At 38.9% G+C, this 16,237-nt stretch overlaps 1 protein-coding gene across 1 annotated transcript; it reads left to right on the forward strand.

Annotated features, from left to right (window-relative positions):
* The first annotated feature begins 4,563 nt into the window (after positions 1–4,563).
* LOC134801150 (vesicular integral-membrane protein VIP36) lies at positions 4,564–14,534 on the forward strand. The gene is made up of 6 exons (XM_063773691.1): positions 4,564–4,778; positions 4,864–4,979; positions 10,359–10,556; positions 11,421–11,583; positions 12,268–12,434; positions 14,300–14,534. Exons 1-6 carry the CDS (start codon positions 4,652–4,654, stop codon positions 14,510–14,512), a joined length of 984 nt encoding a protein of 327 aa, XP_063629761.1. The 5' UTR covers positions 4,564–4,651; the 3' UTR covers positions 14,513–14,534.
* Positions 14,535–16,237: the final 1,703 nt, after the last annotated feature.

A 16,237-nucleotide genomic window follows, 5' to 3' on the forward strand; every position in this document is an offset into this window, starting at 1 on the left:
GGCACTAAGTCTGAGATGAGGACACTACATGACTGTTCTGTCCCTCAGGGTTCAGCGGTTGGTAATTTCCTCTTCTTGGTGATGGTTAATGACCTCATTAGTTTGTTTCAAGATGGTAATTTTATAATGTTTGCTGATGATGGATGTGCCATTGTTACCGGTGATTCTTTTGAGGAGCTAAGGGGGAACGTTTTGAATACATTATTAAAATTGACATGTTGGTTCCAAGTAAATGGCTTTCTGATTAACCTTAATAAGACATCGATAATGCATTTCTGGCTAAGAGGACTGTATCCCACTCCCCTTGACATAACAATAAATAATATTACGCTTCCACAGGTGCAGAACGTGCGGTTTCTTGGGTTTGAATTTGATTGCGGCTTAAAATGGGATAAACATATTGATTCACTTACTAGTAGACTTGCCAAAGCGTCGTTTGCGCTGTCTCGGCTTGCTCCTGCACTTTCACGTGAGAACCTCCGTATGGCATATTACGCGTATGTAAACTCGATCCTTGTGTACGGTATTGACCTTTGGGGGCTGGCAGCCGAAAGGGATAGAGTTTTCATACTGCAGAAGAGGGCTGTTAGAATGTTGTCTGGGGTGCCGCCATTCACTCCAACAAAAGAGTATTTCCGGGAATTAAAAATTCTAACAGTGCCCTGTTTATACATTTTTGAGGTAGCAAAATATATGTTTAAGCACAAGAGTGATTTTGTTATGCGTCGACCTGATCAAAGGCAAACAGATCGCGATATTAAATCTGTCCTTGTCAGGCTCGTAAAATCATCCAACTCGCTGGGGGTAGTTGGCATTAAAATTTATAACAGCCTGAGCCGTGAAATAAAAGAGGCGGCTTCTTATGAGCTATTTGTTAAAAAGTTGAAAGATTTTTTGATTGACCAGGCTTTTTTCACGGTAAAAGAATTTTATTGTAAATTTAATGTAAAATGAGTCTAGTAATATTTTTTGACATTTGTATTTTTTAATTTTTAATTTTTTGTTAGGTTTATTGACATTTGTATATACCACTATTTTTGACATTGTATATATTATGTACTCTGACATTTGTATATATTCCTTTTTAATTTGTGTGGATTATGTATTTTTAATTTTATTGTGTACCTATTGTATATTTTGACATGTGTTTTTTGACATTAAAGATATTGAATTGAATTGAATTGAATTGAACACTTTTTTATACCCTTCTCGAGTTCTTGCTTGTTGCTATATTGTTTACCATTTTTATAAACTTCACGTGACAACCACCCCCATACATTTTCTAGTATATTTAGGTCGGGGGAGAGTGATGGCCAGTCGAGAACGTCGACATTTTTTTGTTGAAACCATTGACGGACATCATGCGCTCTATGAATGCTGGCATTATCATGTTGGAAAATGAAACTTTCATCGTCTGTCATACTGCTAAACTTACATATTTCATTTTATAGAAGATTAATGTAGCTTTTAGAATTTTGTCTACCTTGTAACACTACTAAATCGATCGGTCCGTTGTATGATATCGCACCCCAGACCATAACTGAGCCTGCGTCATTTCGCCGACGCGATAAAATTATTTCATTTTTTCGTAAATCATGAAAATAGTAAGAATACCCGTCGGGGCCATCCAAATTAAATTTTTTTTCATCACTAAATATAACTTTATGCCACTCTTTGGTCCAGTGCATTTTGTTTCGTGCAAACCGAAGACGTTCCGTACAGTGATGCTCTTTTAAACATGGCTTTCTCTTAATTTTCAAACGTTTTAAATGGGAACAATTGCGTATAACCCTTTGAACAGTCCTCACAGATGCTTCAGTTCCAACATTATGGGCTATTTGTCCGGCTGTTAGCGTAGAATTCGACGCTTCGCGTAATATTGCTCGGCGCTCTCTTTCAGTTGTAGCGAATTTGGTACGGCCTTTGAATTTCTTACCATAATTTTCAGGATCGTCAAGAAAACGACTTACCACCTGGTGTGAACGCCCTATTTTTTTCGCGATTTTTCTTAAGGAATAGCCCTCTTCGCAAAGATTTTTTATTTTTCCTATTTCCTCTAGATTCAAACACTTTTTCCGACCCATATTAAATAAAAAAATTATTATATCGTGACTACTCGATGTTGTTCACTTCAAATACGCGTAATACGTGCACTCTGTGTCGTTTTTGTTTTGAAACTGAGGCCGCGCGGGGGGAGGGAAGTCATTGGTCGTATTCAAGTGACGCGTCACAATATTACCAACGTAAGCGTTGCTCGCGGTCACGCTGGGCGGTTAAGTTCAAATGTTTATAGTTACACTTCACGTGCCTAAAGATGCTTATACGTACTATTCTTACATATTTATTTTAATTAATATCTTAAATAACATAGAAAAATATGCTGGTCCTATGGGGTCATCCATTAATTACGTCACACGAATTTCTAGGTTTTTTGACCCCTCCCCCCCCCCTTGTCACATTTGGTCACATTTGGCAAACCCCTCCCCCCTAGTGTGACGTCACATTTTTTCTACGAAATCGCCAAATCGAATTAAGTAAGTACCTAAGTATTATTAATATTTTATCAAAATATTTTTGACGATATAAATATTAGTAATTTTATAACCCAAAACTGCTTAGGAAAGAAAATTAAAAGAATAAATACGATTATCGTTTTAAAAACTTGTTATTTAAATGTACAGCGAATAAAATAATAATAAAAAAAATTCAGTTACTGATGAAGTTAAAGTGACGTCACAAAGTTTGTGTCTCCCCCCTCCCCCATGTCACAATATGTCACATTTTCTTGACCCCCTCCCTCCCCCTAAACGTGTGACGTAATTAATGGATGACCCCTATTCATGTGACGCGGTGTGTATAATCTCGATGACTGGCATTTAAAAACTTTCAGGTTCAACTTAAACGATGCCGGTCAATGACCTGCGAATTAGCCGACTTGGAAAGTGAAGGTTAGATTGATGACAGCAATTGGTCGTTAAGGTGAAGGCCCACCCGCGTTTCATTAAGCCAATTGGGCACAATTAAGTTGAGAGACAGGCTTGCACTTTTGTGCATTTCTTGCAGTTAACCCGTGATGGATGCAGTTGACCCGTGAAAAAAAGGACCATGTCAGAGGCAAATGAATAATAAAGACAATTTATTGCATCTGAGAAACTGCGTGCCTCATCATTGTTATAAATTGTTCACCACGTACCGATAAAGAGGGGTCAGACTTGGCTCAGACTTTGAAAAACAAAATACACTGACGCTGAAATGTGGGTAGCTATCGCTGTTTTAGTAGCAATTTATCTTCATTTAAAAAATACATAAATTTTGAAGTAAATTCAATGAAAATTTGGTATTACAGCGACATCTAGTGAAATCTAGCTGTACTACATCGACAACATGTTATCGTTAGTTTTGGTAAATAGGCTACAGAGGGCACTGTATCTTTACCCTGTTGCCTGCTTTATCGACAAGAGCTGACAACACTTGACATTTGACGTCAACAGGAATGTTACAACTAAAAAAATATTTTCTACCATTGCTTGATATTTTATGGGTAAAGTGGATTTTATTCCATGCGATGTTTTTTTTACATTTTTCTATATTGAATTTCAAATTCATAATATTTAAAATAGGCCCTTGAGGCATTGTACCAAGGATGCTGGCGGCATTTCCTCGCTGTATCGCAATGCTGATACGTTGTGCGAGGTAGCCGCCAGCTCTTCGGTCACCAGTTACGGTTACGTCAACCAGACGCTTCGCGATTTCTGCGAACAACTTATGCGCGCTGGGACCCCATGGACCTAGAGTTTCAACACCAAATGGTACAAAATGGTACTCTCTACCGAGGCTCTTATATTTGTTACGTTTTAGAATTTCGGCGCTTTCCGCCGCTCCGCCCGCTTTTACAGTAGTCCGTTGGAGGTGGGACGGTGCCAGTGTGTCTACGCAGGTAGCATCCCACACCAACATCCGTCCCAAGCTCCAAGGAACTAAGGACACTCCATGGGGCCTATTTTAGATTTAAGCTAGTTATTAATTTCGTTTAGTAGTACCACTGTAAGCATATATATTGTATGTAAATAAATAAAATAAAAATTTTAAATAAATTTCAGATAGCTATCTCAATAAAAAATTTCTTCCTATATATAGATAGATCTTCATTTATTTTGGTATTAATCATACACCGTCCATTACATACTCAGACACACCCACTTTATCAGTAGAAGAAGGTGTAAAATTCATATTTTTTATGGAAAGTCAAATCTTCGAGTCTACATTGTTTAAATTTACCGCCTTTTTGTACTGACAAAGTGTGTGTGCCAGAGTATAATTATTATAATTCGATGACGGTCAGTAGTAGTTGGTAGTAGTATATTAGGGATACTATAGTTTGTCAAGGGCTGTCTCATTTCAAACATAGATAGAGAGAACCATACTATCATTGTCTTACACTAGTACTAGCACCCAAAAGAAAAGGATGAGTATAGTTTTTTTGTTCTTATTTACTGGCAAATTTGGTTTGAATACTCTTTGGTCAGGGCCTTGGGAGATTTTAAGGTTGTATTCTGGCAACATCAGTATGCGGCTGCCAGTGCCAGCCGTCAGTTCATGAGTTTGACATATTCTAGTGAGTTAGCCGATTTCGCTGGATTAGACTAGAAAAATGCAACAAATAAATTTCCAGCTAACACAATACGTATTAGCGGCCCTATTTTTTAGTCCTATCCTAGCAGAATGGAATACCCGGGACTACGTTAGGCGGGAGCACTCCCTCACAAAACCTTACCAGGGTGAGTGACCTGTGACTCTATTGACTTTGATCTTGTGAATATAATTAAATAAATGCGTAAATGTACGTTTATTGGTTAATTTCAGGAAGTGGGATGTCGGTGCCTTACTGGGACTTCTTAGGTAACACGATAGTGACAACGAATTACGTTCGCTTAACCCCCGATTTGCAGTCCAAGTCCGGGGCTATTTGGAACACTCAGGTAACGATTTTGTATTATCGCGAACGTAAATATGCATACCACGATAAGCAGGAACAAGGGCGTCGTAATACATTATATGTTTAGTAATAAATACGGGCATAAACATGCGATTTTATGTGGACATTATAGTATGAGTATAAGGGTGATTTTGGCTTGAAATGCCGCTCGCTTATCATTAGAAGTAAAAACGAATACAACGATTTAATAAAGTAATGATTTATGTCTTCTAAGTACTTGTATCTGTTATGCAAAATTTTATTTTAGGATGCACTCATGGCAGCATAGATTTTTGTAACATTGTAAATAGTAATTTGGCAGCGTTCAAATTATTTGGCTTGTATGAAATGTATTGGCTGAATGGGTAATTCAACAAAAATTTTAACATACAAAGAAATAAAATCTACACTAAATTTAATTATTTATACAGTTACTGTCAGATATATCACAGCGGCCAATCTGTTCACAAATATCTGAACAAAGTGCATGTTCAGATATTTATAGCACCTTGGCCACTCTGATATTACTGATGGTGACTGTGCAAACCTACTAGAGCCATCAATGAGTTACATTAGAAAATTAAAGTAGAATAATGTAACAAAATTTTAGTCTCAATAATTTCCATTTTCATAATATTTATTCTGTGGCTATCAGAAAAACACTAGGTATCATCATTGTTTATTACAAAAGTGCAACCATTGAAGGTTAAAGTCGAGATAGCATCAGGTTTTCTTTTGAAAATACATATTGTAATACCAACAATCATCCACTTATTTCCACAATGGCAATATAATTATCGTGCTATTCGTGCAAAGTGTTATTGGTAATTTACTATATGTAGGGTAATTCGCCAGTAACTGGCCACTGTTAGTAATTGGCCACCAAATGAATTCTATTCACCTATAAACAGAGTTCATTTTAATATAAGGTTTCAATAACTGGTCAGCCTTCAATAACTAGCCGCCTTATACTAAAATGAATTCTGTTTATAGGTGAATAGAATTCATTTTTAGTTTAGGGCGGCCAGTTACTAAAACCGGCCAGTTACTGGCGAATTACCCTATATATGTATTAGGTATTTTGGGTATGTGGTTCAGAAGGTCCGGTAAATTAAAAGATGCGTGTTCAGTAGTTAACGTTTACTATGAGACTAAACTTACGCGCCAAACGCTCTAGTCGGCTCTAACCTATACCTATACTATGATGATGATGCTCTCCTGACCGATTTCGGCCACAGCGACTGTGTGCTCACTCTCTGGTGCGCCCTTAAGTGGCTCACGTACACTATCTTCTTGCTGAATACTCGAGCGCATTTTGGGCACGTCAGCACACCACCTATATAATTGTAGGAAATTGAGGCTGGCGGCTGAGCCTTAAGCTCATCTCGTTTTTTGTCGAGCTTACTGCGGCAAACCTATACTATACCTTTACTATGGGTACATATGTTGCGTATTGATGCCAGGGAGATACGCCACAGTAATAACAGTGAGATGCATACAACAGTTTGTTTACTTTATATGACACAAGTGAATCACATATTTGTACAGATGTTTTTGTAAATAATAAAATTAATAAACATCGCTATAAACTGAATACTCTGAATAATAAGAATACTCTCTGACTGCCTTGTCTTACAAGATATAAACATGACTAGCCCCTTATACACCTTATACATCGGTGGACCTTATTACCAGTGATCATACATTTTCCAGCATTTTTGGTACAGCAGAGTGGTGTTAACGGAATTGGTATAGATAATTTCAACTGAAATGGTAAATTAAGGTTAATATTAACGTAATTAACGCTAATTAATCATTAGGGTTGAAATTATTTATACCAATTCCGTTAACACCACTCCGCTGCACCAAATCGATTCGCGTGGTGTTAACGGAATTGGTATAGATAATTTCAACTGAAATGGTAAATTAAGGTTAATATCAACGTAATAAACGCTAATTAATCATTAGGGTTTTTTTTTTTTTTTTTTTTTATGGTCCTTTTATCTGCAATGGGCTGTTTTAGCCAGACTCAGATGTTCTGTCGTTTTGAGGGTTTTGAGAGGTATTCCATTAAATACTCTCTCTTGACTTTGATGAGTTTATCTTCTAGTGCCTTTGGTCCAGCCGCAGTATTTGCCACCTTTTCAGCCTACTCGGATTGTCATTGGTGTTTACCAGGTCCCTTGCAAGTTCGTTTGTATGTTTTTTTAGTCGTTCTTTGTATTTAACACAATATCTGTTAACTTCCTCTTTGATTGTTGGAATATTTACGTATTCATGTATCTCTGTATTTTTTGCAAACCATGGTGCACATGTTACAGCCCTTAGGACATTATTCTGAAACCTTTGTAAAATTTCGAGGTTTGAGTTACTGGCCGTTCCCCAGAGTTCAATCCCGTAAGTCCATATGGGTTTTATAATGCATTTATACACTAGCATTTTATTAGTTAGTGTCAGAGGTGATTGTCGGCCGATCAGCCAGTACAGGCGCTTGTAATGAAGGTCTGCTTCTTTTCTCTTTGTTTTGATGTGGTTGGCCCATGTTAGTCTTCTATCCAAGTGAAGACCAAGGTATCTTACACAAGTTTCTTGGGGTAGTTGTTCTCCTCTCAGGTTCACGGCTGGACAGTTCTCTCTTCGTAGTGTAAATGTTATTTGTACTGATTTACTCACATTTGGCTTTATTCTCCACTTTTCAAGCCATTCTTCTATCTTGCATAAATGAGTTTGTAATTTTTCAGCTGCTATGGTCGGGTTTACGTGACTTGCAAGACAGGCTGTATCATCAGCATATGTTGCCGTTACCACTTCTTCACTACATGGTAGGTCAGCCGTAAATATTGAGTACAGAACAGGGCCCAGTACGGAGCCTTGCGGGACAGAGGCTTTGATGCTGTACAACTGGGACACTTCATCGCCAAATTTGACCTGAAATTTTCTGTCTTGTAGGTAAGATCTTAATACCATATAAAATGAGTTAGGTAATAACATTTTTAGTTTATGTAACAGCCCATCATGCCAGACTCTATCAAATGCTTGCTGGATATCCAGAAACACAGCAGCACAATATTCCTTTTGTTCCAAAGATTGTTTTATCTTGTTTACCACACGATGTACTTGTTCTACTGTTGAATGCTGTTCTCGAAATCCAAACTGGTGGTTGGGTATGATAGCTTCTTTCTCTAGGATTGGCTTGAGTCTCCGCAGGAAGAGCTTTTCGAAGAGTTTTGACATTATTGGTAGAAGACTAATTGGTCTGTAGGAGCTTGGGTCTATAGGCGTTTTTCCAGGTTTGGGTATCATACAGATTTGAGACACTGTCCATAGTCTGGGATAATAATGTATTCGCATTATGGCATTAAATAGCATAGTCACATAGACAATAGATTTTTTAGGTATGTGTTTCATAACTTCTGCCGTTATTAAGTCGAAACCAGGTGCCTTCTTATTGCTTAGCATTGTTATTGCCTTTTTTAGCTCTCTTGGAGTAGTAGCATGAATAGGCAGTGACAGTTGTTGATCGCTTTCCAGGGAAGCCTTCACCTCATGTTCGAAGTCTGTCATTGAGCTAGTATTGGGCATAAAAACTTTGCTAAGGTGTTGCGCGAAGAGTTCGGCTTTTTCTTTGGGACTTTTAACCCATGTACCAGACTGAGATTTCAGTGGAGGAACAGCTTTTTGGGGCCTTTTGAATTGTTTTGTAAGTTTCCACAAGGAATACTCATCACACTTCTTCGCCGATAGTGACAAAAGTTGTTGTTGATATGTGTAGTTTTCATTTTCTGCAATCATCGCTTTTTTTTCATTTTCTGCAATCATCGCTTTTTGCAAAAGGCATAACCACAGGCATAATCCACCGATGTACAGTTATCAGTGTGGGCGATGGTATGTGCAGGCAGCAAATCTATTAGCAAGCTTGTATATGCATGGGGGCTAAGCTACCCGTTGGGCCGTTTTGCTGACTGTACCAATGAAAAAAGGCCTGTGCCTCCATGTAAAGTAGTATTATTCTTATTCAAATCTTAAACAAACTCCATTTTGCTCTATTATAACCAGTGATCGTACATTTTCCAGCATTTTTGGTGCAGCAAAGTGTTGTTAACTAAATTGGTATAAACAATTTCAACCATAATGATTGACTAGCGTTTATTACGTTGATATTAACCTTAATTTACCATTTCGGTTGAAATTATCTATACCAATTCCGTTAACACCACGCGAATCGATTTGGTGCAGCGGAGTGGTGTTAACGGAATTGGTATAAATAATTTCAACCCTAATGATTAATTAGCGTTAATTACGTTAATATTAACCTTAATTTACCATTTCAGTTGAAATTATCTATACTAATTTCGTTAACACCACTCTGCTGTACCAAAAATGCTGGAAAATGTACGATCACTGATTATAACGCAAGTTTACTAAGACAGCTTACTACTATTTTTTTTTATACCTCTCCAGTGGCAAACTGCAGGGTCACTCCTTTGTAGGGTTCCGTACCCAAAGGGTTTAAACGGGACCCTATTACTAAGAATTCGCTATCCGTCTGTCTGTCAGTCCGTCACCAGCCTGTATCTCATAAACCGTGATAGCTATAATAGGCAGTTGAATTTTTCACATTATGATGTTTTTTTGTTCCCCGCTAGAACAACAAATACTAAAAAAATAAAATAAATATTGAAGTGGGGCTCCCATACAACAAATGTATTTTTTTGCCGTTTTTAATAAGTACCCCATATTGTACCTAATATACATAATTAATATAATTATGTAATGAAAACATTGGCCCTATTACCTCGTTACCTCTATGAAACCTTAAATCACCTTTACACATCAATTACTTAACTTTTAACCTTGATCTAGCTCTAATTTTCTCCTAACTCAAGGTTTACCTTATCAACGCTAAAACTAACATTTAAAGCAAAATAAACTCTAGTCACTAATGGTAAAGTTGTTTATCCCTTGACACGGTTTAATTCATCAGAGCAATCAATTATAACTTTAGTCCAGCATATTTCGCTGGCTGTTCAAAGAGGCAACGCCAGCAGCGTGCTAGGCACATTTACCCGGGTACCTATCGACCCTAGTCTGTAAATTTCTATAATATTACTTCTTATATTTGTTATATAAATAAATAAAATCTATTATTCAATTAATTTTGTTTGAAGTAAAGAAGGTGCATGTTTAGGCAATGAAGTAACTTTTGTCAAAGGCTTTGAAGACGATGTCGTATATTTAATTAGGTTTTATTCCTTTACATTACTTATTCAATAAACAACTGAGGATTTTTATATTGCAGTAACATCATGTGTATAAATATAAACTGACAGTGACAATGTAGGCGATGGTATAATCAAAGTAATTTCAACATATTTTCTTCCAGCCATGCTACACTCGCAACTGGGAGCTCCAAGTGCAATTCAAAGTCCACGGACGAGGCAAAGACCTTTTCGGAGACGGCTTGGCTCTGTGGTACGTCAAGGACCGAATGATGTACGGACCCGTGTTCGGTAGCAAGGACTATTATACCGGCCTGGCTATTATACTGGACACGTATAGCAACCACAATGGAGCGCACAACGTAAGTTTAAATAACCTGCCAGTGGGGGTGTTACCTACGAGCAGGCGTGGCTCACTCCGCGATTTCGTCGCGTCGCTGTCGCTACAAGTACATGCGGCCCACACCAATTTTGGTGTCTAGCAGTAGAAGTTGCCGCGCACCGCTACGATACCGATATCTGTTGTTATAGACGCGTTTTGTTAGAGAGTGATACTTCTGTACCTAGGACTATTATTTATTTTGTGCTAGGGGTGTGTCGTTAGTTATGTTTAAATTCAGCATCATCATCATCTAAGCCATAAGACGTCCACTGCTGAACATAGGCCTCCCCCTTGGACCTCCATTCGTACCGGTTGGAAGCGACCCACATCCAGCGTCTTCCGGCGGCCTTAACAAGGTCGTCTGTCCATCTTGTGGGTGGACGTCCTACGCTGCGCTTGCTAGTCTGTGGTCTCCACTCGAGCACTTTTCGATGTTTAAATTGCTCGAAAATAAATCCCATAGGAAACGGAGAACGAAACACCATTGCCACACTATACGGGGTCTTAGAATCGATTCCTTAATAATTTTCCCCCTAGACTTGCAACTGCCCAATTTGCTTATTGTTAATCTGGTTTATTGGAACTGAATTACGTTCACGATGCAACACTCACAATAACTCTCGCATTTTTCCTAGTCACCAGTGTCTTTTAACCTTTTAACCGCCGTATACTGATATATAAGACAAACAAAATCGGACTCAATTCGCCGCGGTCTGATAAATAAGACAAAGCTTCGTGTAATTTCGTACCGCCAGCGACACGAGCACGCTCGATGAAAAATTCTATGGCGGTTAAAAGGTTAATTTGAACTGGGAAGCGATTTGACTTAAACTGTGTTTTTTAGCACCAACACCCCTACATCTCGGCAACGGTAAACAACGGCAGTTTGCACTACGACCACGATCGAGACGGAACGCATACGCAGCTAGCCGGCTGTGAGGCGAAATTCCGGAACTATAACCACGACACGCATCTCAGCATTGTTTACAAGGATGACACGCTTATCGGTATGTTTTAGGGTTCCGTACCCAAAGAGTAAAAACGGGACCCTATTACATAGACTCCGCTGTCCGTCTGTCACCAGGCTGTAACTCATGAACCGTGATAGACTAGACTAGACAGTTGAAATTTTCACAGGTGATGTATTTCTGATGCCGCTATAACAACAAATACTAAAAAGTACGGAATCCTCGGTGGGCGAGTCCGGCTCACACTTGTCCGGTTTTATTTTATCAACAGTCATCTACAGTTCGTCAAGATGATTCAAACGAATCAAACTCAATGATGCTCTACAGCTTGAAGTCATTCTATTCTATAATTTGAAAGATTTTTACACAGTTCAATTACGTGACTTTTTTCAAAATGGTGTAATTAGTGGAGCTAGAAGGATTAACGAGGTCACAAAGCCACTAGTTCACTAGTATAGTCTATAACTATCAACCCGCCCAGCATCGCACAGGTTAACAAATTATACACCTAAATCTTCCTCAAGAATAACTCTACTGATAGATGAAAACCGTATGAAAATCCGTTTCAGTAGTTTTTGAGTTTATCGCAAAAAAAACATACCTACAAACACGCAAACAGACAGACGCGGCGGAGGACTTTGTTTTATAAGGTGTAGTGATTTAATCTATTTACCATTTTACAATAACAGAACAGAACTACAACATCGAAACTTTTTATTCCAGTATCAACCGACTTGGAAGGCAAGAACGCGTGGAAGGAGTGCCTCAGGGTGGAGAACGTGCTCCTACCGACCGGGTACTACTTCGGCGCTTCGGCGACGACGGGGGATCTGAGCGATAACCACGACATCATCGCTATCAAGATGTACGAGCTGGATCTGTTGGATTCTGTAAGTACCCACAAATATCGATGTACAACTACATATCATATATATCACCGATGGATCAGATAACTAAAGCGGAATACCATCGGTAAAATATAAACTATGGCAGCGGTATTTAAGAGGTAGTAGTGTAGTAGTTCGTATACTTTGCCTACTTGAATAGTAAAATTACTTATGGTGTTATATTGTGGGGAAGATTTGAGTTACATATATAGAACTTTGTAACTTTTAAGCCGTAAGTATCCATTTAGATTATCAACTCGAAAGGCTAAAGTGCTTAAGAGTGCCTCGGGGTGAGCGATAACCACGACATCATCGCTATTAAGATGCACGAGCTGGATCTGGCGGATTCTGTAAGTATTATAGCAGTGATCAGTCAGTCACTCTTTCGGATGCGTTCGGATCTCTTGGGTCTTGGTAACATACATCGGCAGGTATACTAGACGTGAAAGCGATAAACTAAGTAGTGCATTGATGACGTACTCCACGTAGCTACTAGTCAACCCTCTAGCTATATAATAGGTTGATTGTGACACTCACTAATCAAATAATGTAACATATGTAAACTGACATGCACAATCTGACAATAAATGATTACTTACTTACTTATTGAATATGTAATCGTCATTCTGTTGTTTCATTTCGCCGTACTTTCGTATCGCCTTACCAAAGACATATGTAACTTCGTATAAGACGAATAAAGTCTAAGGAAAAAACGTGCCTCGGAATTCAAGTAAAAGTCATTTTCGAATAGATGCCGCACACACCTTTAGCCTATCCTCGGCTAGATGGCGTGACGACACCGTTTCATATTTAACAATTTTAACACATAAGTAGGTAGATATCAGTGAATGAACATGGATCAAAATGATATAAAAATAATAAAATCTCTTATCCATATAAGTATATACATTTTTTGATAACTTTATACGTTTTCATTTTGAGTTTTAGTCGTGTGTCGATAGATGGCAGTAAATTTACAGTGACTACAAAATTTACAATGACAGGACCCCTCTATACTATCTATTCTTTTTGGCCTTACCAAAGATACATTGATTGAGTAAGTAGCGTATAATCTAAGACAATTTCGTGCTTCGAATTTGGCAGGTAAACGAGATGGCGCTGTACAGCTCCATACATTTTGCGGAAACTCTGATTGTCAAAAGTTGACGTTTGACAATTCAGGTGAATGCAAAACATATGGCGCAGTATAGCGCCATCTGTTTAGGATGTCAAACTAAGGGCCACGTTTTTTTCTTAGACTTTACCTCTCTATTACAATCAATTATCTGGGGCCTTACATAGCGACCGTGACAGGACTATTATTTGGCCGACGTCATGCATTACATACATGACGCGTAAAACTACTCAAAAATCTATGAATTAAGGGAGGAACAACATGCAGTTTTGATGGACTGTAGGACATTATAGCATTTAAACATCAGTGAAAAACCGGGCAAGTGCGAGTCGGACTCGCGCACGAAGGGTTCCGTACCATAATGCAAAAAAAAAAAAACGCAAAAAAAGGAAAAAAAAAACGGTCACCCATCCAAGTACTGACCACTCCCGACGTTGCTTAACTTTGGTCAAAAATCACGTTTGTTGTATGGGAGCCCCATTTAAATCTTTATTTTATTCTGTTTTTAGTTGTTAGTTTAGTAGTTATTTGTTGTTATAGCGGCAACAGAAATACATCATCTGTGAAAATTTCAACTGTCTAGCTATCACGGTTCGTGAGATACAGCCTGGTGACAGACGGACGGACGGACGGACAGCGAAGTCTTAGTAATAGGGTCCCGTTTTACCCTTTGGGTACGGAACCCTAAAAATGCAACTGCTTCGCATACTAACACCATTTTTTTTATTCACAGCAAAACAAAGATGAGGACCGCTCGCACATAATCCCATCAGCGCGAACCTTCGAAGCGCCCCGCGAACACATAGACGACCCGAAGCCCGCCATGTCCGGCGTCAAGACCTTCCTGTGGATGATGTGCATAGCAATCATTGTCATCGTGTGCGTTGTTCTTGGTATCATGTGGTACCAGAAGCGGCAGGAACATTCTAGAAAACGGCTGTATTAATGTTGTATATCCCATCAGTTCAAACCTTCGAGGCGCCCCCAACCCGCCATGTCCGGCGTCAAGGCCTTCCTGTGGATGATGTGCATAGCCATCATTGTCATCGTGTGCGTTGTTCTTGGTATCAGAAACGACAGGAACATTCTAGAAAACGGCTGTATTAATGTTGTATGTCCCATCAGCCCAAACCTTCGAGGCGCCCCACAACCCGTCATGTCCGGCGTCAAGACGTTCCTGTGGATGATGTGCATAGCCATCATTGTCATCGTGTGCGTTGTTCTTGGTATCATGTGGTACCAGAAGCGGCAGGAACATTCTAGAAAACGGCTGTATTAATGTTGTATATCCCATCAGTCCAAACCTTCGAGGCGCCCCACAACCCGCCATGTCCGGCGTCAAAACCTTCCTGTGGATGATGTGCATAGCCATCATTGTCATCGTGTGCGTTATTCTTGGTGTCATGTGGTACCAGAAACGACAGGAACATTCTAGGAAACGGCTGTATTAATGTTGTATATCCCATCAGCCCAAACCTTCGAGGCGCCCCACAACCCGCCATGTCCGGCGTCAAGACCTGTGGATGATGTGCATAGCCATCATTGGCATCGTGTGCGTTGTTCTTGGTATCATGTGGTATCAGAAGCGGCAAGAACATTCTAGAAAACGGCTGTATTAATGTTGTATGTCCCATCAGCCCAAACCTTCGGGCCGCCCACAACCCGCCATGTCCATTCCGTAGCGGTGCGCGGTAACTACTCCTGCTAGACACCAAAATTGGTGTGGGCCGCATGTACTTGTAGCGACGCAGCGAAATCTCGGAGTGAGCCACGCCTGGTACCAGCAGCGACAAGAGCACTTGAGGAAACGGCTGTTTGATGGGAGAATCGTCCTGTTATAAGATCATATACCTTATTGCGAAGACTTAAGGTCCAGTTCAGAATGTCAGAACAGCGGTAGTGAATACTAAGGTGAAACGGCAAGCTCGATGTAGATGGCTCCGCAGTGATGTTCTAAGTGTCAGGTGAGATAGACAACATCCTTTTTCGAGTTAAAACACACACAAGTCTATTTTTCGTTTATGGATTTAGAAACTCGAAAGATGTGCTTGATTATATTTTTTATTACTGCATTATATTTCACGAATATTACATTTATTTAAATATATAAATACAACAGATAACGGGAAAGATATGTCAGTTGGAAACACTTCTCTAAAGCGCCCTCTGTATTGAGCGATTTTCAGTTTTCAACCCAATTGAGGGATAACTTTGGCAATATATTTTTATCCTTTGACTTGTTTAAAATGTGAATCGCTTGCAAAAGTTATTTCTCGACGTATTCATATGTATGATGTCCTATTTGTAGTAAACTATTGATGCGCATAATATTTTGTAAAGATCAATTTAGAAAACATTAATAATTTCATCAATGAATATGTTAATCCATTCGAGTTTTTCGTTTACGTTAACGTAGTTCATTCGTTTCATAACAATTGTCAACGATAAACTAATTGCGAAGTAATATTTTCCTAATTTATTTTTATGAAATATAGTTTGAGATGAGGGAGTGAATCTTATAAAGATAAGATTTTTGTGTAACCAATGTTATTTTAGTTACTGTACAACAGATAAAATATTAATTATTTAGCCCTTCCCTACAATTATTTACTTTACGTTACTTTGTAATCTGTGTGAAATAGGGTCGAAAGTATTAATTTATGACCCATTT

This window comes from Cydia splendana, chromosome 21, assembly GCF_910591565.1.
Source record: "Cydia splendana chromosome 21, ilCydSple1.2, whole genome shotgun sequence".
Lineage (NCBI taxonomy): Eukaryota > Metazoa > Arthropoda > Insecta > Lepidoptera > Tortricidae > Cydia > Cydia splendana.